Source organism: Odocoileus virginianus, chromosome 18, assembly GCF_023699985.2.
Source record: "Odocoileus virginianus isolate 20LAN1187 ecotype Illinois chromosome 18, Ovbor_1.2, whole genome shotgun sequence".
Lineage (NCBI taxonomy): Eukaryota > Metazoa > Chordata > Mammalia > Artiodactyla > Cervidae > Odocoileus > Odocoileus virginianus.
In genome coordinates this window covers 31,230,227-31,254,022 of record NC_069691.1, presented here as the reverse complement: position 1 = coordinate 31,254,022, position 23,796 = coordinate 31,230,227, and the positions used below count along the sequence as shown (strand labels likewise).

The 23,796-nt window shown below is 39.6% G+C and overlaps 1 protein-coding gene across 2 annotated transcripts in view; it reads left to right on the top strand.

Annotated features, from left to right (window-relative positions):
* Positions 1-23,796, top strand: part of FREM1 (FRAS1 related extracellular matrix 1) — a 171,909-nt gene that overhangs the window by 140,682 nt on the left and 7,431 nt on the right. For both annotated transcript variants that reach the window (XM_070480527.1, XM_020886867.2), the window contains 8 exons: positions 5,166-5,295; positions 8,192-8,264; positions 15,872-16,021; positions 17,474-17,712; positions 18,371-18,418; positions 18,752-18,916; positions 19,121-19,249; positions 19,669-19,784. In XM_070480527.1, coding sequence (XP_070336628.1) covers positions 5,166-5,295; positions 8,192-8,264; positions 15,872-16,021; positions 17,474-17,712; positions 18,371-18,418; positions 18,752-18,916; positions 19,121-19,249; positions 19,669-19,784 — 1,050 coding nt within the window. The remainder of the gene's footprint in view (positions 1-5,165; positions 5,296-8,191; positions 8,265-15,871; positions 16,022-17,473; positions 17,713-18,370; positions 18,419-18,751; positions 18,917-19,120; positions 19,250-19,668; positions 19,785-23,796) is intronic.

Below are 23,796 nucleotides of genomic sequence, written 5' to 3'. Positions count from 1 at the left end.
CTTAGAAAATATTTTTTAACATTTTGATTTTCTTAAGTCATATGCTACTTGATTATAACTGAAGATCTAGTTATGAGAATAATTTAATCACAGTTTTAGCTACTATAAAACCTTTCACTGAGAAGCTCAGAGTACTTAATGAGTGTTCATTAAGGTTCATTGAACCTCTTTGAAGTACAGACTCATTATTATTGTACTTGGGGAAGTGAGGAAACTGAGGCAGAGAGCAGCCAAGTACCTTTTTTACATTTGCTTGTTAATCTAGATTAATGTCCCAAATCCCAAAATAGAGTTTAATCCCAAATGGTTATTTAGTTCATTGTTCCTTCATATAAATGAACCAAGCAGCCACTTGGTTAGATAGCATCACCGACTTGATAGACATGAATCTGAGCAAACTCTGGAAGATGGTGAAGGACAGGAGAGCCTGGCGTATTGCAGTCCATGGGGTCGCAAAGAGTCAAATATGACTTAGTGCCTGAGCAACAGCAGCCATAAAATAGAATATAAGAAAGTATATGTTTTTGACTCTGCTTCAACACTCTTGACTATTTGATCCAGACAATTCTTTGTCGTGGGGCTTGGGTGGAGGGTGAGTTCAATGTATCCTGTACATTGAAGGGTATTTAGCAACATCCCTGGACTCCACTCACTAAATACCAGTATCACCTTCCTCCCATTATGAAAAATAAAGCTGTTTCTAGATGCTGTCAAATGTTAAGAAGCACGCCTGTGCCTTAGAAAATAAGACATCATGTTTTATGATAGAATGCTCATTTACCAATGCCATCTTTCTCTCAAGCTAATACAATTCAATATGACCTAAAGAATCCAGAATAAGTCAGGGCTAGAAAAGACATGTGAGGGTCATCTGGCCTAGAATTTTTCTTTTCAAGCTGTGTGAAATATGTGAATAAGACTGGGAAGAAAAAAGTTTCAGTGGTTAATTTAGCTTTTCAAACAGTAGGTTAAACAAAAGTTCATTATTTCCTTGAGCAAATTTTTTTTTAATTTTTATTTTTTTCCTTGATCAAATATTTATTGAGCACTTACTATGTCCCAGTCACCCTACAAGGCACTTGGTGATACATCAGTGAACTAAAGACCCCTGCTTACTTAGCTAACTACCTTAGTACCTAAGTGAATTAAATAGTATGTTATATGTACTTTGGAAAATGAGTTAATCAGATTAAGGGGGATTACATATGTTGGACTGTGGAGGTAGATTGCTAAATTGGGTAATTAAACAGTTTGTCTTGTCTTTGACTGAAAGAAGAACTGGAAGTCTCATCCCATTTAATTTCTTTTTCATGTGAGATGTTATAGCTTTTTATTACATATGCTAGGTACTGTTGCCCTTATTTTTTAATTTTTATTTTAATTAGAGGATAATTACTTTACAATATTGTGATGGTTTCAGCCCTACATCGTGAAAGACTTAGGATGGAGGAATAGAAATTAAACAGTCGGGGCAGACCCCGCAGACTATGTCTTTCATTCACGATAGTTGTTGAGAACCACAACTTGGCTTATAGATTAAATAGAATTTTCTGTTGTGATGAGTCTGTGAAATCACTTCAGGAAGGTTTCTCTCCTGAGGATGACTTTCCTCATGAGGGACATTTGGAAATGTCTGGAAACAGTTTTGACTATTGTAACTGGAATGGAATGGCATGGCTGCATCTAATGGATCTAGTGAGTAGATCTTTTTTTTTTTTTTTTTTTTTGCCTGCACCCCACAGCATGTGGAATCTTAATTCCCTGACCAGAGATAGAACCTGTGCCCCCTGCATTGGAAGGCAGAGTCTTAACCGCTAGATCAGTGAGGAGGTCCCCACAGGGACACATCCTACAGTGCGTAGGACAGCCTCCCACCACAGAGAATGACCTGGTCCCAAATGTCGGTAGTTCCAAGGCCAAGAAATCCCGACCTCAGGGCTTGAGGAGTTCTTGTGTTCTGCTGACTATCAATGATTGCCATGTGGGTTTCACAGAAAGTGTGTCTGTAAACTTCATTTCTGACTTCAGAACGAGCTTAGCTTTGTGAGAAGAGAAGAGGGGAGTCATTAAAATGTGAAGATGTGAACCAACCCCTGTCTGCCTGACACCTCCCAGTCCGGAGCTTTCCACAGCTCTCTCATGGGCTTCTGCACCTGCTTATCTACATGATACCAAACATACTTCTGTGTGGCTTCTTGCAGGGAGAATTCCCAGCTGACTGACTACATCTCTTAATTTTCTTTCAAGGGTTTGTGTAGAGTTTAAGCAACTGTAGGCTCAATGTAGAAAGACCTTCTTAAATACAATATACAGAAAATAAAAAACACTTTCAAAGCATGTGTCACACATATCCTCTGGGTATGCAAGTGCCTCATGATTTATATATTTTTCTGAAAAATATATAGCCTGGCTTAAATTTCGTGGCTTTTAAATAGGTATTTATTATTATTTTTTCCATTTATTTTCATTAGTTGGAGGCTAATCACCTTACAACATTGCAGTGGTTTTTGTCATACATTGAAATGAATTAACCATGGATTGGGAATAGTTTTAAGAAAGTAAAATAGAACATTGTGTAATTACAACCTTAACCTCTAAGCATCGTGCAGCATTCCAATGATATATCAGGGTGATGTGTGGATGTTCCCAAACACCAAAACCCTTAATGCTTTGAAACCGAACATCACTCTGCATGATCCCCTTATGGATCTAGATCAGCAATCAAATCACACTTCACTTTAGGCCTCAAGGTCATCTGGACCTGCAGAGTGACATTGATGAATTTTTGCTGGTCGTGGTTAGCATTAGCAATGCATAGATTCATAGAAGATTGAACCTTGAAACACATTTGAACCTTATGCAGACTTAGTTGAAATCCATCCCTGTGTATCTATTTCACTGGTTCCCACTGCTCCCTTTTCCTTCCTGTTTTAGCTTCCTGTTTTCTCTTCCAATCATTCTTGTTGATTTTGTTTCCCTTTCTTATGTGGCTGGATCCTTTAGGAATTCTTTGCAACATGTTATTTCTATTGGCGTTTATAACATCCGTGTTGCTTGTTATCTTGTGATTCTTTAAGCATTGTTATTTCTTTCTTTCTTGATCTGTCTCCTGTCAGATTTGAAATCAATTTCATCAAGGCCCATGAGGTTCCCAATATTATTTGATAAAAGTATCCTATTTTCATGTCAAAGTTTTGTGAAGCCCAGCACGCCAATAACAATAAATGTCATGTCTATTGATTGAATAAACATATATATTAATACAAATTCTTGAACCTCTGGAATAATTCCATGTTTCCACACTACCTTTGTCTCGCTGGCTGCTGGTTGGTAGAATAGAACACAGTGCTGTTGAGTTTGTTTTGCTAGTGAACTTAATATATAGCATGTGACTGTGACACACAGCTGACTGGTATTACTCTCTATTAGGAATGATCTCCAGGAAAGTGTGGCGTATTCTTTGAAATTGTGATCTCCACACTCTACTCAGTAGCACCCAGAATTTCTAGCTCTGCAAGGAAAAACACTGTAAGAAGCAAATTTAAAAGTCTAGAGGAAAGACCTGAATCTAAGTGGACGTTTGGGAATACAGTAAGGCAAACTCTGGGGGTTTTATGAATGGAGAGTGAAAGGAAAATGAATAAAACAAAAACAATGGAAGTGACTTAAATGATCATAGTGAAGATTGTTCATGTCTTTATGTTGCTGAAGGTTAACAGGGGGTAAAAAATGTAAGAAAACCTTTGAAGAGAACTGTTCAGGTGAACCATTTCAAGTTTTCTCACTTCAAAAAGGGAAATATTTCTTTTTTTTTTTTCCATTTATTTTTATTAGTTGGAGGCTAATTACTTTACATCATTACAGTAGTTTTTGTCATACATTGAAATGAATTAGCCATGGATTTACATGTATTCCCCATCCCGGTCCCCCCTCCCACCTCCCTCTCCACCCGATCCCTCTGGGTCTTCCCAGTGCACCAGGCCCGAGCACTTGTCTCATGCACCCAACCTGGGCTGGTGATCTGTTTCACCCTAGATAATATACATGTTTCGATGCTGTTCTCTTGAAACATCCCACCCTCGCCTTCTCCCACAGAGTCCACAAGTCTGTTCTATACATCTGAGTGTCTTTTTCTGTTTTGCATATAGGGTTATCGTTACCATCTTTCTAAATTCCAAAAAAAAAAAAAAAAGGGAAATATTTCAGGATAAAGATAAAATTGTAGTCCACTGCTTGAGCTCAGACCACAAGAGTCATGAAGAACTTTAGTTGGGAGGAAGAATGGTAGAGAAGGAACAAAACATTTGGTTTCAGATTTCTGGGAGGGATTCTATCTCCGCTGTCTATTAGCTTTGTCATAGCATTTTGCCTTCGAGCTAGTTATTAAACCTCTCTAAGCTCAGTGTTCTTTTCTGAAGAAAAGGAAAAAGACAGTAAAAAGTACCTCTTTGTATTATGAGGATTAAAGAAGTCAGTTTCTATCCAATGTTGGACTCACTAAACATAGAGTGGAAAAAAAGACCACTCTCTCTTTATCAGGTTGATTCAGTTGTATAGCTGCAATCAAGCTATATGTTAGTACAGTCCTTTCACATGTACAGAGGAGAGATGGATAAACTTGTAAAATACATGCACATTCTAATTCCTAGACACTCCTCAAAGGCATCTTGTTATTAAACTGAACCTGAGTTTAGAGGAGATATGTGCCTAGAAATGATCTTGTACCACTGAAGGAGGCCAAAATATAGGAGAGAAGTTTCGTATCTATGTCCTTTCCAAAAATGAATGTCTCCTTGAACTTAACCACCTGCTCCTTTCCCTTTCAAACACTGTCAAGTTTGAGTCCCTTTCTTTATCATTGATCACTGCAGAGCTTGGATAGGCTTTTAATCTTATTTCTGCATTTATAAAATAGAATTCTAATACATGCTCTGTCTACCTTACAGCAGTATTGAGAGTAACAAATGAGATAATGCTAGTAGATGTTCTTTGTGAACTAAAAGGTACCAAACATATGCAAAGAGTTTGTAGCACTGGTGTAGGTTGATGAACCACTTTTTTCTCTCAGTTTGAACCAGTGGTTGCTTTATACCCAGCAGAGGAGCCCCACAGGCTTCCACTTTGCGTGTCTCATGATTTTCTTTTTTCTTTTCTTACATGCATAGTTTGGAACTGAAGTGGTCTCATATTGAATGGTCGCGGGCTGAATATGAGGTCTGTGAGAATATGGGCATGTTGCCCTTGGAAATTACCAGAAGGGGATATTCCATGGACTCGGCCTTTGTGAGTGTACAGGTAACAACTCTAAATTATCATTTTTCAAGCTAAAGCCTAGGTTGCTGGTTGGTGCCTTTGACTATTTCCTTAGAGAAATTCAGACTGCATTAGTGTTATTCTGTTCTGGAGAGTCTAAGGACAAAACCTCTTTGTCCCTCCATCATTTAACAAGGTACATTAGCTCCCACATATGCTATTTCTAACCCATCTTTAGTTTTTAAATCTGATCTTTAACTCTTGAAGTTTGATTTCATAAGATCTACGCAACTTAGTGAACTTGGGCCAAACTCTGCTTTGGAAAGGAAAGTTGTCTGCAAATTTCAGTCCCTGTATGGCTTTCTCTTAGCATGCACCAAGATCACTTCCTATGGTCTCAGTGGATGAGAAAAGTCAGGGATTACACCTGTTTTAAGCATCAGCCAAGTCATGCAAAGTTCAGAGGCTATGTAGCAATAGAGACACCCTGAAATATAAGAAATTTTAAATAATTAATTTCGGACTAGTCACCTGATATTTCTTTCTGCTGACGTGGAACATGGAGCAAATGGAAGCGATTTTAAGGAGTCACTAGAAAAACTGCACATTGGGAGAATGAGAGCATGAAAAGCCTGTACATACTAATGCTGGTAAAGACTTCCTCCTTAATCTAAAGGGGAAAAAAAAGCAGTGATATTAGGTTCTGGGGGGAAATGCCATCTCAGTGAAGTCTCAATTACAATAATAAGTTCAAATCACCTTTGGAACCTTGTGCACGTAGATTATACTATATCCCAGACTCAGCATTTATCTTTCCAGTGGGCATAGGTTCTGTTTCCCTGATCTACGGGTGCTTTATGATTGTTAAAGGATCAGATAACTTGGTGTCCCCTATAACTTCCCAGTACATTGGTTATGGAAAAAGAAAGACTCTGCGTGGATGGTTTCCTAATAATCTTCTGGGCCTCCAGAGAAAGCACCATATGCTCTAGTCTGGAGTTTTGGGCCACAGAACTGTTCACCTTGCCAGGCAGGAAGAACAGTCCTGGTGTGACAGGGAGTCTTTTGTCTGCTGAAGCTGAGCATGCACAGTCAAGCTGCCGGCTGTGTCTGCAGCCTTTCTCAAATAGCCTGAGTCTTTCAGGGACCACTCTGCCCACAGCACAGCCTGCCACTTTAGACCGGAGCTGATTGGCTGCTTAAGAAAGCGCTTCTACCTTCTGTGTTGCCTTGGTTTGAGTCACCAACCTGAGCCGGACTGACTGCTGCAGCCACCTCGCTTTAGCCCATTTCTTTTCCCACGTAGGATTCTGTAAGCTCAGTGGTGGTAAATACTAGGTAATTGCACGTGCAGGAACCACACGGGGAAATGCAACTCCCAGCATATGGTGGGTACAGGTGTACAATGGGCTGCCTTTCCACAGGGAAAGCTTGTTTGGGAGGAACCTTGGCATCACAGAGAAAGAGCAAATAGGGGCTTAGGAGGCAGTACTCTCTTTTTTTATTGGAGTATAAATGTTTTGCAATGTTGCATTCGTTTCTGCTGTATAACAAAGTGAATAAACTCTGTGTATACATGTATCCCCTCCCTCTTAAATTTCCTCCCTCCCACCTGCAGCCCACTCATCTAGGTCATGGCAGCAAGTTGAGCATCCTGTGCTATGCAGCAGCTGTCTGTTTCCCATGTGGTAGCTCCCTATTTTGCACACGTTGGTGTATATATGTCGATGTATCAATATCCAGCTGTTTTGCACTGATAGTGTATATATGTCAATGCTACTCTCCCAATCCGTCCCACCCTCTCCTCCGCCCGCTGCGTCCACATATGGGTTCTCTACGTGTGCAGCTTTATTCACCTGGCTGGACTCTTCTTGAGCAAAGCATTTCCACTGCAGACCACTGGCAGATATTAGGGTATTTCATAGAAATGGAGATCATGTCTGAGACCAAAGAAATAGGAATCTGTGCATTTTGAATTGTGCCCTTCGTCCCTTGTAAGAAAGTGAAGAAATGAGTAACCCACTTTCCCAAACATCTCATTCAATGACCTCTTTTTCAAACCAGCTGAAGCCTCTTTTTCAAACTCTTTTTCAACCGTGTTTCAAACTAAATATGGGTTCCTCACATATATTTAGGCTCCTCGGGGGAAGTTAAGGGCACGATGTCAGAGTCCTTAAATCATCTCTGTCCTTCAGCCCCAGGGAAGGGAATCAGGGGAGCAGCCAGTAGTCTCTTTAGACTAGAGCAATTTTATTTTATTTTTTTTACAACTTACTTGAAGGGACTTCTAAAGCCCTGAGTTCTGGGTGTGGGTGGCCTCTATGTGGCTGTTCCCCAGGTCCGTCATCCCCACAGAGTCCTCCTTCCTGCCTGTGAAGGGGAATGGCTTCATCCAGACAGGAGAATTGACCGGACTTGTGTTCATTCATCTGGTCTGAAGGCTGCGCTCTGAGCTCGTGGGATCCCTCCGACTGGCTGACAGAGCAGCACTCTGTCAGGAGAGTGATTTTTCCTTCTCTCCTCTGTTCCTCCTCTTCTCTCCACTTTTCCTTCTCTCCTCTGATCCCTTCCTTTCCTCCAGGGCGTGATTTTAGGACTATGCTGGGGTAGCGGGAAAGCCCTGGAATAAAATGATTATCTATAGCAAAGAGAAGAATATTGTTTAAAATTCACATTACTTTCTCCAACAACTGAATTATTTATAAAGGAGAAGCCAAAAAATAAAAAGTTTTATGTTTACTTCCATTGATATTAGTCTAGGAAAAAAGTTAACTTTAAGGAAAATGGACCCAAGATGATGTATTATAATAAAACATAAGTTTATGTTAGAAACAGATTTAAGAACATGAGTTAGTCTAGTATGAGATTAGACTCAGTATTTCTCTATCACAGCATATTTTTGTTAAAAGAATGTCTTTTTTTTTTTTTCCCTCTTAAGGTCAACCAAGTGTCAGCTACACTTGGAAAAGATTTCACCATGACTCCATCGAAGCTGGTTCAGTTTGACCCAGGTACACTGTGTTTCTACACTTTGTTTCATGTTTTTGTAAGACAGTCTAGAGATTGTGGAAAAGACAGACTATTATGCAACTTCAGCCAACTAGAACTCCTCAGGGAACAGTATTACCTCGCTTCCAGAGAGATCAGTTTGGCCTTGAGTTTTGTGCCTCGTATTTTATTTTATTACTAGTGGATATTTTATTTTAAATGAGATGAAAGATCATAACAAATAAAATAGATAAAATATTAAAGCAAACATCCAAAAATCCAGAAGAAATGCCATTTTAGAAAATGATTTAAAGGTCTGACACAAAGCTGAAATAATGTAATTGTCTCATATTTTGATGGAAAACTTCAGAATGTTATAGTCATGTAGATCCCAATTCCTAAAGGGCATTTCTAAATTATCTGTCTTGGAATAGCTTGATATGAGCAGCTTTCAGGGAAAATCATTATTTAATTAGATAACACCTATTTTGTTTTAGGCCTTTGGAAAAAATTTGCTAGGTGCAAAAGTGAATATAACAGCATGGGGCCCGCTCTGTTCTGTGCTGTGCTGTGTTCTGTCGCTCTCTCATGTCCGACTGTTTGCGACCCCATGGACCATAACCCGCCAAGCTCCTCTGTCCATGGAGATTGTCCAGAATCTGGGCAATCTGGACAAGGCAAGAAGACTGGAGTGGGTAGCCATTCCCTTCTTCAGGGGATCTTCCTAACCCAGGGATTAAATCCATGTCTCCTGCATTGCAGGTGGGTTCTTTACCATCTGAGCCACCAGGGAAGCCTGGGAATACTGGAGTGAGTAGCAGGGGAACTTCCCTACCCGGGAATCGAACTGGGGTCTCCTGCATAGCAGATGGATCCTTTACCAGCTGAACTACCCAGGAACTACCCCACAGATGTTCTGTCCTTTGGGAAATACAGACATGAGACATGCACTCACTGATAGAGTGCATCGGGACCCCGAGGATGTGCCACTGCGCTGGCTGAGAAAAACCCTGGAAGACATCCTAGAGGAGATAGCAGCAGCAGAAGGGGACTTAGCCCGAAAGACAGACATACTTTTGGCAGCTGTGCGTGGCAGGGGCACCAAGGCAGAAGCCATGCCCCCTTTCTCTGGCTGCTATAGATGGGGGCTGGTAGCTCCCCCTCACTGGACTGCATGGCTCTCTCTCTCTCCCTCTGTGTGGGATAGACCTCGATCACCTGCCCAGGGATGAATGGAAGTGCTCTGAGAGGCAGCCAGGGCTTGTACCTTTGTGCTCTCCTGCAGAGGACACGTTCTCTACTCTAAGAACCGGCCACCTGATCAAAACTTTTGCCATTGTCTGCCACTGACCCATGACGTTTTGGCAAAGGCAAAACAAAATTGCCTGAATGCCATCACCACTTCAAAACTGATAACTTACTATTAAACATAGAGAAGAATGCCTTTCTGCAGCTCAGGCTTCCCTGGTGGTTCAGTCAGTAAAGAGTCTGCCTGCAGTGCGGAAGAACTGGGCTTGATCCTGGGGTTGGGAAGATTCCCTGGAGAAGGGTGTGGCCACCCCCTTCAGTGTTCTTGCCTGGAGAGTTCCATGGAGGGAGGGGCCTGGTGGGCTACAGTCTATGGGGTCGCAGAGCTGGACGTGGCTGCAAGTTGTATGATGTTTGGGGACTGTATTTGCTTGCTGGGGCTGTCCTAACAAAGTATCACAAACCTGGTAGCTTTAAAACAGGAATTTGTTTTCTTACAGTTCTGGAGGCTAGAAATTCAGGATCATGATGTGGGCAGGGTTGATTCCTTCTGAGGGCTGAGAGGGAATCTGCTCCATCCTCGTTTCCGTGATTCGATGCTATGCTGGAATCCTTAGGCTGCCTTGGCTTCTGCTGTTTCACCCAGTCTCCGCCTTTGTCTCAGTCAGGCGTTCTTGTGTGTGTCTGTGTCCAGATTCCCGCTTTTTATAACAACACTAGTCATAATAGATTAGGGGTCCACTCTACTCTAGTATGACTTCATGTGAATTGCATCTGTAATGCCCTTATTTCCAAATAAGTTTAGGACTCCACCGTAGGGATTTCTGAGTGACACAACCTATAACAAAGAGCCTCACATTTGACATGCCACAATCGCTGATGCTGGGAAGGATTGAGGGCAGGAGGAGAAAAAGGTGTCAGAGGATGAGATGGCTGGATGGCATCACTGATACAATGGACATGAACTTGGGCCAACTCCGGGAGAAGGTGTGGGACAGGGAGGCCTGGTGTGCTGCAGTCCATGGGGTCGCAAAGGGTCAGACACAATGGGGCAACTGAACAACAGCAACCCCAATATTGCTACTGGCCTCCTTCCTATGATGCTTAAGTTTCTGACTTGCCTCAGCTTGTTCCTCAGCCTGACCGCCCTTGGTGAGAAGAACTATTCCTATAACGTATTGAAGTTTACCTTTGAGTTGCCACAGGCACTGGTTCTGATCAACCTCAAGGAGAAAGGACTTGATGCTCTTGCACTGTGACTTGTATGTACTTCAGATTAAGGCAGGTTCGGTCTTTCCACTTTTTGAGAGGCAAGAGTCTTTGTTGTCTGTCATCTTTATTACTCGAGGTCTGTTTGTGACAAGATCAGGAGTGAGTTGGGCTTTGGGTGGATTTTGAGCAGTCCCCTTGCAGGTTCCTCTGGGTGAGAGAAATGCCCATTTTTCTGGAAGAGTTTGCATGCTGGGTTTTTTTTTTTTTCCTATTTTTATTTTATTTTTTTATTAGTTGGAGGCTAATTACTTTACAACGTTGCAGTGGTTTTTGTCATACATTGACATGAATCAGCCATGGATTTACATGTATTCCCCATCCCGATCCCCCCTACCACCTCCCTCTCCACCTGATCCCTCTGGGTCTTCCCAGTGCACCAGGCCCGAGCACTTGTCTCATGCATCCAACCTGGGCTGGTGATCTGTTTCACCCTAGATAATATACATGTTTCGATGCTGTTCTCTTGAAACATCCCACCCTCACCTTCTCCCACAGAGTCCAAAAGTCTGTTCTATACATCTGAGTGTCTTTTTCTGTTTTGCATGTAGGGTTATCATTACCATCTTTCTAAATTCCATATATATGAGTTAGTATACTGTAATGGTCTTTATCTTTCTGGCTTACTTCACTCTGTATAATGGGCTCCAGTTTCATCCATCTCATTAGAACTGATTCAAATGAATTCTTTTTAATGGCTGAGTAATATTCCATGGTGTATATGTACCACAGCTTCCTTATCCATTCGTCTGCTGATGGGCATCTAGGTTGCCTCCATGTCCTGGCTATTATAAACAGTGCTGCGATGGACATTGGGGTGCACGTGTCTCTTTCAGATCTGGTTTCCTCGGTGTGTATGCCCAGAAGTGGGATTTCTGGGTCATATGGCAGTTCTATTTCCAGTTTTTTAAGAAATCTCCACACTGTTTTCCATAGCGGCTGTACTAGTTTGCATTCCCACCAACAGTGTAAGAGGGTTCCCTTTTCTCCACACCCTCTCCAGCATTTATTGCTTGTAGACTTTTGGATAGCAGCCATCCTGACTGGCGTGTAATAGTACCTCATTGTGGTTTTGATTTGCATTTCTCTGATAATGAGTGATGTTGAGCATCTTTTCATGTGTTTTTTAGCCATGTGTATGTCTAGCCATCTGTATGTCTTCCTTGGAGAAATGTCTGTTTAGTTCTTTGGCCTATTTTTTGATTGGGTCATTTATTTTTCTGGAGTTGAGCTGGAGGAGTTGCTTGTATATTTTTGAGATTAATCCTTTGTCTGTTGCTTCGTTTGCTATTATTTTCTCCCAATCTGAGGGCTGTCTTTTCACCTTGCTTATAGTTTCCTTTGTTGTGCAAAAGCTTTTAAGTTTCATTAGGTCCCATTTGTTTATTTTTGCTTTTATTTCCAATATTTGCATGCTGTTTGAGTAGATATTAAAGATCTCTGGAGGCTCTAAATAGTTAAGAGTGTCAGTTCAGTTCAGTCGCTCAGTCGTGTCCGACTCTTTGCGACCCCATGAATCGCAGCACGCCAGGCCTCCCTGTCCATCACCAACTCCCGGAGTTCACTCAAACTCATGCTCATCGAGTTGGTGATGCCATCCAGCCATCTCATCCTCTGTTGTCCCCTTCTCCTCCTGCCCCCAAACCCTCCCAACATCAGGGTCTTTTCCAATGAGTCAACTCTTCGCATCAGGTGGCCAAAGTATTGGAGTTTCAGCTTCAGCATCAGTCCTTCCAATGAACACCCAGGACTGATCTCCCTTAGGATGGACTGGTTGGATCTCCTTGCAGTCCAAAGGACTCTCAAGAGTCTTCTCCAACACCACAGTTCAAAAGCATCATTTTTTTGGTGTTCAGCTTTCCTCACAGTCCAACTCTCACATCCATATGTGACCACTGGAAAAACCATAACCTTGACCAGATGGACCTTTGTTGGCAAAATAATGTCTCTGCTTTTTAGTATGCTATCTAGGTTGGTCATAACTTTCCTTCCAAGGAATAAGCATCTTTTAATTTCATGGCTGCAGTCACCATCTGCAGTGATTTTGGAGCCCCAAAAATAAAGTTTGACACTGTTTCCACTGTCTCCCTATCTATTTTCCATGAAGTGATGGGACCAGATGCAAGTTAAGAGTTTAGAGATTATGTAAACATTTGAAGAAAATAAGAAAACATAGTTTATAAATGAAAAAGAAACGGCATTTGGCTGCTCATTGTTTTGGAACTCATTAGCCAGAAACTTTCATAAACTGTTATCTTCCTTTGGAAAATGTTACATTTCCCCCTGTCCACTGATCCTGCAAATACTTACTTACTCCCATCTTGTTAATCCTTACCTCTTTTAGATCTGATGTCTTCATCCCCATTCCCACCCCTTTTACCCAAGGTAATCTGCTCATTTCTTTAAAAGCAGTGGTTTCCATGATTGGGGAAGAAACAGACAGTGAGAAATCAAATAGTGAATATTTTAAGGTTGGAGCTCTCTTGGAAGAAGCTGAAGAAAAACTGAGGGACTTTTTGCTCTAGGGATCTGTACTCGCCTGGCAGTTTTGTGCCAAATCGAAAACAAACCCTTTCTACTTGGCATCCTGCGATTGTGTCTAATCTTGAGTCAAAGTGCAAATATTCTTAAGAAAATGATTGTTTTCCTTTAAAATAGGTGTTCTTGAAGGCTTTGCTACATTCTAATTGAGACTTCACCGTGCCTAAGAGTCAAAATGTTTTCTAAAGGAACAGCTCTCTCATGTGGCATTTGCAAAAAAAAAAAAATTGAGAAAATGTCTTTCAATAGTGAAATCTGTTTTGCGGGAAAATATCCAGGAATTAACTCACTCTGTAAAGTGAGTTCTGTCTGCATAACCTGACACTTCTCTTTCCTCTTCAGCACCTTTTGTTTATGGGAACAGGGGGCCAGTTCAAGCCTTCTGAAATTGTTTATAATCACTGTGACTTCACAAATACTTTGCACCTTGAAGGTGGGAGAGGAAGGAAAAAGAAAGACTAAGAAAATTCTTATTTCTAACCCCATTAACCAAAAAAAAGTGGGTCTTATGTGCACACCCGGTAAACATAGAAGCAGAGTTGAAATGCAGGCAAACAAACCAAAAGTACTTCAGTGAAACTTGGAATAGATTTTCTCTAATTATATGGTTCTACTCCATAAGGTTTTAAAAAACTTTAAGGGGTTTTCTTTAAAGGTGGGAGGATGGAGTTACTATAATTAAAAAAAAAAATTCTTAAAATAAGAGGGCAAATGGTTGAGACTTGGAAAAGAATTTTTTGTACTGGATTTTTATTTGACCGCTGCTTAACTTTATGGCCTTTGAGAGTCAAAAGAGCTCTCTAATTATTAAAAGCCCTAGTATTCATATGCTTTCTTCATTGTCAAGTCTTTTCTCTTCATGCCAGTTTATTACAACAGCTACCCATGTGGACTCCCAACTTCTAGCTTCTTTGCTTGTCTGCCCGGGCCCCTAAATCTTCCCACATAATACTTTTCAGTTTCAGTTTTCTAAGATACCCATTTTTAAGAGCCTTCCTTGTTGCCTGGGGTTTAAAGCCTGAATCTGACCACCTAGGGTCCAGGGCTCTCTGCAGTCTAGCTACAAGATGTCAGTGCTGCCTTATACCTCTCTTCCCTGGCAAGACCCTTCTACTCCAGCCAGCTCTTCTGCACAGCCCTCCTGATTAAGGCCTCTGCTTTGCTCTCTGACTTTGCTCATGTTGTTTTCCCATTCTTCCCTCCTGGTCTTTCCAACTCTGGAGCCCACATACATGTAGTATTTACTGTCTGTTCTGTATCTGTTGGCAGATGAGAACAGTGAGAAAAGAATTCAGATTTTTAGATGAAAAGGCTGGAAAAAAAAATGTTAAACTATTTATATAAATGAGTTCATGGGAGTGGTGAAGAATCTGCCTGTCAATGCAGGAGATGCTGGTTTGATCCTTGGGTCAGGAAGATCCCCTGGAGGAGGGCATGACAACCCACTCCAGTATTCTTGCCTAGAGAATCCCATGGACAGAGGAGCCTGGCGGGATACAGTCCAGGGGTTCGCAAAGAGTCAGACACAACTGAAGCAACTTAGCACCTAGAAATAAAAGCACTTGAATAGCCGATGAGTAAATGACCCAGAATAAAGTTTCAAAACCTAGTTCTTGAATCTTACACCATAAGTTTATTTTTTCCCCTTAAAATTGAGCCATCTTTCTCCACTGAACAATACTTTCTTTTCTTCCCACCAACTCTTTTTCTTCTAAATAAACCCTTAGGGCGGATGTCCTGCTATACATGTCATGGAAAATAGTCAGGATTCGACAATCTCTGAAGTTTCTTCCAACATTAATATTTTGTGTTTCCAGGGTTGCTTTGCATCCCATCTGAGTGGTGACAGGATGGCTAGAGATACACTTGTAACGTCAAAACTGTTTTGTATTAAGTTCGCAAAGTTACTGTGATCCAAGCTTGATTGTAACTCCATGAACAGAGGCAGACAGAAAGTGAGAAAAAAGAAAAAATTGGCTCCATCTATTTCTAGAAACCCCCAGCCTATAAATTCTCCATAGGAGGATATCAAACTCTGGAGTATTACATCATCAGAAAAAGCGGTTGCGGGCTACAAGGATCGCAGGAAGTAGGGCAGCCGATGGAAGCAGCTGTCGTTAGAAATCAATCATTTCAAGAGTTCCATGAATAGCGTGGAGTACCATCCAATAATCACTTCTGACTGCATCAACATCTTAAGATTTTCCAAACGATTAAGATTTTAAGATTGCAGTACTTGTTTATTCTTAAAATAAGAAGGGGCAGGTCAGGAAAAAATGAAGTCTTGGGGTCTCAACAGCTCACCATTTTTTGTTCATCCCTTCCCTAATGCAGCTTGCTTTATTTTTTGCTACAGTGTTTGCATTTAAACGGAATCATCATTGTCCAGGAACAAATGTGGTCTTTTAATATTATTTGGGAGAACAGCATGACTTCAGCAAGTTGGTTGCAGTACAATGGCTCACTCAGGCTACTGCAGTCTGGCTGCAGACATGTTAATTAATATATTTCGCTGACACCTAGTTGATTGAAATAGCAATTAAAGAGTAATTAAAATGTTTACTTCTTGTAGGAATGTCAACTAAGATGTGGAATATAGCAATTACCTATGACGGATTAGAGGAAGATGATGAGGTCTTTGAAGTAATTCTGAACTCCCCTGTGAATGCGGTTCTTGGCACGAAGACAAAAACTGCAGTGAAAATTTTGGACTCAAAAGGAGGTATTCTTTTGATCCTCATCTTGAAATCACGAGCAGTCTTGGCACTGTAGCTGCTCGCTTTCAACAGCCAGTGTGCTGGATAACGCTTTCAAATCAAAATGCTTAATTTCTTGTCAAGAAAGCAACCTCAGTCATGATGTAGGCCCTTTATTCTGGTTTCTGCTTCATGTGGCTTTCCTCCTGCTAAGAAGGATCCTTTGAGAAAAGCAACAAGTCAGTGCCTCATTGTTTTTTTCCCCTACCCGTTTGTTGTTCTCACCAAGGGGGAAACAATGTTGGTGAGAATCTATCGACAATTATTTCCCCGCCCCGAGTTTGTGGGGCTGTAATTATCTTCCTCTGTGGAAGACAGCTCTTAATGCCTAAAATCGGAGCCCTCACTGTAGCGTAACCACGAAAATTCTGAGGGAGGAAAATACATGTGAAAGGTGCAGCTGGCATGGGGATTCAGGAGCAGCTGGAGAATATTAATGAATAACCTTGGGTTGCAGAGCCAAACAGGTCCTGGATGGTATAGGCTAAAGAACAACCTGGGAACTAAATAAAGATCAGCCAAAGTCCTTGGTACGCTGATTTTTTCCTGCCAAATACCCTCTACTTATTCATCTTTTTAGCATTTGACAAGTGTCCAGTTACAATGCTTAGTCTTACACTCCAATTTTTACACCGGTCATGCCCTATGGGCCATATATTTTTCTTCGCTTAATTATCTCCACTTCTCTTTCTCATTCTATAATAAATATAGACACTTACCTCTTTCCTTTACCATACTCATATTTCCATATCTCTTTGTACCACCTTGCCTCACCAAATTCTTTTTTTTTCAGTAGACTTTTCTGGTCACATTAAGTACATGAATAGATGTACACGTTTGACACATGAAGTATAACGTATCCAAATGTGCCTTCTGGGTTTAGACTTTTTTCATACTAATTGGCAATATTTCTAATCAAAGGAGAGCCATTAAAATTGACTGAATCTTTGTTCTAACAGTTGAATGCTCATCTGAATAGCTGTTATCTGATTTCACTAACATCTTCCAACAATTTCAGTTTCTACCTATGGAGACTGGGGAGAGGGTGAACAAGTAAAAGTGTTTGTGGAATGATACTTGATCAGGGAATAAACCCAATAATATGGAGGTATTCTGTTGATATGAAATGAAGGCAGTCTATTTCCCAAGTAGATGGGATGATTATAAAATCACCACAATGATTTTCATCTGTGGTTTGTGAAGTCAATATCATGACTCATAATCACCCTGTAGATGTGCAGAAGGGCATAATTTTCCTGTATGGAAACTGATGAAGAGTAAAGGGGTTTCTGGCAAATGGCAGCAAGACAACATCTGGTGGGAAAATCATCCATCTGAATTTAATGACAAGCTGCGTCGATGTGATCACTTATCTGTTTGTGTAAAATGAACTGACCTGCCATTTTGTGTGCTACCAGGGCAGTGCCATCCTTCATATGCCTTCAATCCAAACATGCCCCGTGCATGGGAGAAGGGCATTTGGCACCTGCTCTCCCCAGGGGCTTCCTCACCCACCACTTCTGGTTCCTTTCATCTGGAAAGAAGACCCCTTCCAGCTTCCAAGCAGCTAGCAGTCACCAGGGGTGACGCCCTGCGGGACTTTGGTTCTGAAGATCTTTCTTCAGTGAAGCTTAGGACCGGAGGGGATGGCAAAACAGTAAGGATGGGGACCTCCTGGGTTTTGATGTGTGGAGTGCATATGAAAAGAATCAAAGGATCTTAATAAGTAATCTGAAATGTTGAGGAGGCTGTTTTGGTTCTCACAGTGAATGGGGGCCATAGAGATTCTCATGATTCCTTGTCCCATTGCGAAGTGGCTTTTACATACAAACATCAGCATAGTTCATTAATTGTACTGACTGAAGTGATAGATAACCTGACTCATCCATATGATTTCTGCTTTGGTTCCTTTTGTGATCAAGACAGATAGAGAATGACTCGTGGTCCTGAAAAAGAATGAGATTATTTGGGTGTGGAAATCATGGCTTTGAACTTACTAGCATAGCATTCTCACTAGGCATACACTTGTGAGTGTGTGTGTGTGTGTGTTGTCTTGGACCTCTGTGCACTATAGATGTACCAAAAAAATAAGGATGTCTTTTCTAACTGGAACTAAGAATAGATGAGTCAACACTGATAAGTTGTGGTTGGTCCAGTGACTTTTAAAAATTCCTATTATTTGGGCCTGGAAAATCTTTTAAAAATATGTTTAGAAATTTTTAGTTACTAAAAAATCTTATTGGAAGGGTTTTGCCCTATTATTAATTATTTTTCAAGCCAATTTTGTTCCTATTTATTTCCTGTCTTGATTTCAGGTGCCTCCATCCTCTGTTTATAGAAATAGAACAGACAGCATCTATAACGTAAGCATATGTGTGTAAGCAATGTGTGTTCTCAGTCACTCAGTCATGTCCAATTCTTTGCAACCCCCAGGCCTGCCAGTCTGAGAGAATTGCTAAGTTTTTTTGTATTTATGGTGCAAAATATCTAGTTAAACTACCTTTTGTAACTTTTATATTTATATATTTTCCTTAAAATCCTGTTTGAATTTTGTTTAAAGGCTTGGGTGGTCAGGAAAAAATCCTTTTACCTCTTTATTTTGATCCAGTTTTTGGATTGCCTGTTTTCACAGCAAATGTTTTTGTTTGATGTCTTGTTTTGTTTTGTCTTCATTGTTGTTTGCTGATTTCCTCAAGTATCATGGGATGATTTCCCTGAAACTGGAGGATGACAGCTCCCCAGCTCACAGACGGAAGGCCAGCGTATCCATTATTAGTGAGCCCCAAAAGGCAACCAAAGTGACAGAACCGCCTCGAGCCGATAAGGAGGAATCCACAACCGGCTCACACTTCCCCAGACAGGTATGAAAATCTCTTCACTTCCTACTCACCTTACAACAAGCTGTTTCCTGAGCCGAAAAACAGCCTTCAAGTTGGGGACTAGTTTACTCAATTCAAACACTATTCGGCAAATGATGACCTAAAAGAGGTAACAGTGTGTCAAATCTAAATTACAAATCTAAATTTTACAGGGTGTCAAATCTAAATTACCTTTCCTTCCCATAGGACCCACTGCCCTCATTCCCAAAGAACTGCACACTGGAATTAAAGGGACTCTTCCACTTTGAAGAAAGCCTCCAAAAACTGTACAAGTGCGATGGAATTGCCTGGAGATCCTGGAGCCCCCACACCAAGGTGGGACAGGCCAAGCAGTCAAGTCCCATCGTAACCCAAGAGAGGGAGAGGAGGTGCCCTGTCCACTACTGTTTCCTCTGCCTGCCCTGTTAGGCTTTGAAGGTGAAGAGGAAAAGATGGCCAGTGGATGTTTTAAAAATCACAAAACACAGTAGTTAAGCACTACAATTTAAAAAGAGGCTTACTTATTTTATTCAATTATTTAATGTTAAAGGTGTAAAATTAAAACATGGCTGACTTTACCAATGTGTCCCACAAGAAGCCATTGCCGTTCTCAAAGTGGAGAATTGGGATCGGGGCTGACCTCTTGCTAGTGACAAAATTATTTTCATTAGAGGACTCACAGGATTCTCTATGTTGAGAATAGACTCTAGATTGTAAAGACCATTATGATGTGAACATGGACAACTATTTTTCAGGCAGTGGAAGATAAATCCTGCCCAGCTGGGTGGCACCGTCATTCAGGCTATTGCCACTCCTTGATCACAGAGCAGAAAGGCACATGGACTACAGCTGCCCAAGCTTGCAGGGAACAGTAAGAAACCCCATTTCTCATTTGGTTGATGTTTCTTTGTTAATGTTTCTGTTTTCTCATGGAACTCTAGTGTTTCTTCATTCATTCAAGTGTTGAGTGTCTAACATCTACCTGGCTTTGTTTTAGGAGCTTGGAGGGAGTTCTGTAGTTCAGAACAGATTTGGGCTGACCTTACTGATGTATCATAGCTCTTTTATGATAAACTGTGCCGATGTCAGTTTTATTTTTTAGCCTCTCCATCTCAAACTTTTGAAGAAAGTCAGGAGATTCTCGGACTCAGCAGCATGACAGAGTCTATCATTTTTTTATTAAATAGGAATCCCAGCCCACTGATTTGGAAATATATAGCAATGGAAGATCTCATAGCACCAGGCCTATAACAATATAAGAGGCATTGATGGTTATGAAACCAGATAGGTTGGACAAAATGTAATTAGATAACAGAACACTCAATGAAAGATGACTTGTTGTCAAATATTGACAAAATTTATCCATTTACTCTACAACATAGTCAGTCTCTGTGATTTTAGCCATTCTAGTGGGTGTAGGTGATGTTTTATTATGGTTTTAATAGATTCTAATGCTACTCCAAAATTGCTGATTTATCCCTCACCCTTTGCTGCTTTGATAACCATGAGTTTTCTGTGTCTGTGACTCTATTTCTGTTTTATAAATAAGTTCATTTGTTTTATTTTTTAGATTCATCAGCTGATGTGCATTTAGGTTGCTTCCATGTCTTTGTTTTTGTAAATAGTGCTGCTATGAACATTGGGGCGTATGAAAATCTTTTCAAATTAGAATTTTCTTCTTTTCCAGATATGCCTAGGAGTAGAATTGCTGGGTCACATGGTAACTATAATTTAAAATTTTTAACGAACCTCTGTACTGTTCTCCATAGTGGCTGCACCGATTTACATTCCCACTAACAGTAGAAGGGGGTTCCTTTTTCTCCCCACCCTCTCCAGCATTTATGAAGTATAAGTGTTTTGATGCTGGTCATTCTAACCCATGTGAGGTAATACCTCATTGAGTCACATTTCACATAGCAACATTGAGTACCTTTCCATGTGCTTGTTGGCTATTTGTGTGTCTTCTTTGGAGAAATGTCTATTTAGGTCTTCTGCTCATTTTTGATTGGGTTGTTTGTTTTTGATATTGAGCAATATAAGTTGTTTATGTATTTTGGAAATTAATCCACTGTCAGTAACATTGTTTGCAAATATTTTCTCCCGTTCTGTAGGTTGTCTTTTCATTTTGTTTATGGCTTCCTTTGCTGTGCAAAGACTTTTAAATTTAACTAGGTCCCATTTGTTTATTTTTGCTTTTGTTTCTGTTACTCTAGGAGACAGATTAAAAAAATATATATATATTGCTGAGATTTATTTCAAAGAGTGTTCTGCTTATGTTTTCCTCCAGGAGTTTAATAGTATCTCTTCTTAAATTTAGATCTTTAATCCATTTTGAGTTTATTTTTGTATATGATATTAGAGAATGTTCTATTTTCATTCTTTAACATGTAGCTTTCTGTTTTCCCAGCACCACTTATTGAAGAGACTATCTTTTCTCCATTGTATATTCTTGTCTCATTTGTCATAGATTAATTGACCATAAGTGTGTGGCTTTATTTCTGGGTATTTCCTGTTGCATCTGTCTATGTATCTGTCTTTGTGCCAGTACCATACTCTTGATTTCTGTAGCTATATATTATAGTCTGAAGTTAGGGTGTATCATTCCTCAAACTCAATTCTTCTTTGTTTTGGCTATTTGGAGTCTTTTGTGTCTCCATACATATTTAAATTTTTTTGATTTCCAGTTCTGTGAAAGATGCCACTGGTCATTTGATAGAGGTTGCTCTAAATCTGTAGATTGCCTTGGGTAGTATGGTCATTTTAATAATATTGATTCTTCCAACCTAAGAACACAGTATATCTTTCTACCTGTTTGTCATCTTCAGTTTCTTTCATCAACACCTTATAGTTTTCTAAGTATCGATCTTTTGCTTTATTAAGTATCCCTAGGTATTTTATTCTTTCTGATGCAATAGTAAATGACATTATTGCCTCAAATTCTCTTTCTGATATTTTGTTGTTAGTGTACAGAACTATAACAGATTTGGGCAATTAGGTGGATCAATAAAATAAAAAATATATTAGGATACTAATGCAGGGTTAGCAAAATGATGACATAATAAGATTACCTTAAATTGCCATGGTTTCATAACAAATGTTTTTTGACACCAAAAATCTGGAAGGTCATAATCTCAGAATAATGATATTAAGAAATACATACATAGGTATTTTGTTCCGCAGTAAACTATTATAAAATCTAATATAAGAGTGATGGAAATTTTCTGTCTCCCCTATTAATTTAAAGGGATTGGTGACCATATACAGCAAATCAAACATTATGTAATAAGCAATTTCAGAATTAATTTTTTCATATCTTTGTGAAATTAATTTTGTAAACTGGTTTCAGGGAATTGCTTTAAACTATTGTACTGAGACCTTTTTTTAGATGTAAAACTGAAAAAATTTTGGCAACTGGAGATTTTCCATCATATTTTAGAAAGTGACTCATTATGTATCTATCAGTAATATAAAGTATTTTGAAGTGTATGTTATGTATGTACCATATTGCTCCAGAAATTAAGGTGTCTATCAAATACCATCAAATATTTCTGATGGTATTCCAAGGTGTATAAGAGGTAAAGAAAAAATATTTGCTATGAGATTTTAAAAATATCATAAAAATACTTCAAATTTTCTAATTTTAAGTGAAGAATGGGTATGAATATTTGACCTGCTGACTTTTGTATGAATCTTCAATATGCATTTTATTTCAAAAGGACACAAAGAATGATTATCCCAAGAACATTTAAAAATAGTTAGAGGCATTTCAGAAAATATCTAGCAGCAGATTAAAAAAAAACTAAAAGATTTGGATCAGTCACTTTAAAAGGAACATTTTTGAATGGCAAGGCCTCCTCCTCAGTATAATTTTCCTCTGAGCCCCAAGACCTCCTCTGTCATTCAACATGTTTTCATTCATTCTATGGGCCACTGCTTCCCCTCACCCATTACTTTTCAGGTTCATTTAGACCTCTTCTTCTCTAACCTCTTTGCCTTGAACAATGAATATTCCCCTGGGAATTATCAATTCTTTCTATGATGTAAAATTAATAGTTGCAACATTTTATAACTTGGCTATTTACTTTCTCATGAATACATTTTAGGAGATGGTTTTAGAGTCTATAATTAGAATTAATACACATCTAGTGTGTTTTTTAGATCTCAGGGACCATTTTTCAGTTCTGATTTATATTTCCTCAGGCTCCCTTGCTACCTGATGGTCTTTTACAGATGGTCATTTACAGCATGTATGTTTTAAGAAACACAGCAAATTTTACTTTATCTGTTGCCGCTAATCAGATTGCTAACTCAACTCAATCTTTATCTCTTTTCTCCTTTCCTCCCTATTGGTGTTTTATTATTTTTCTAGCCCAGAGGAAACAGACTCCGAGATTAGGTATTTCTTGAATTTACATATCATAATCTCATCTGCTCATTTCCTTAGGCAGTCACTGTACATTTGGCAATTCTATTATTATAAATCATTATCTCTGAAACCATTTTGGTTTCCCACAGGAGTGTCTGGAACCCCTGCTGACCTATCCTTAAAGAGTTAGTCTAAAATATATCTATATTTAATCAAAAAATTCTAACGAAGTAGATGTTTATTTCTATAACTGGAAAAATTCAGATTTATGTTTTTAATTCTACACTTTGAATGCCTTCAAATTTCAGAGATGTCAAAGATATATATTTGTATGGTTCTCTATATTTTATTTTTATATCTCTATAGTATATATGTATCTATATGGTTAATATTCTCTCTTTTATTTGTATATGGGAATAAAAGTAAATGATTGGCATTTTTATAAAATGAAAATGCCTAAATATTTTGTAAATAACTGTGGCCTAACATTTTACCTATTCTAAACGCAGCTATTTTA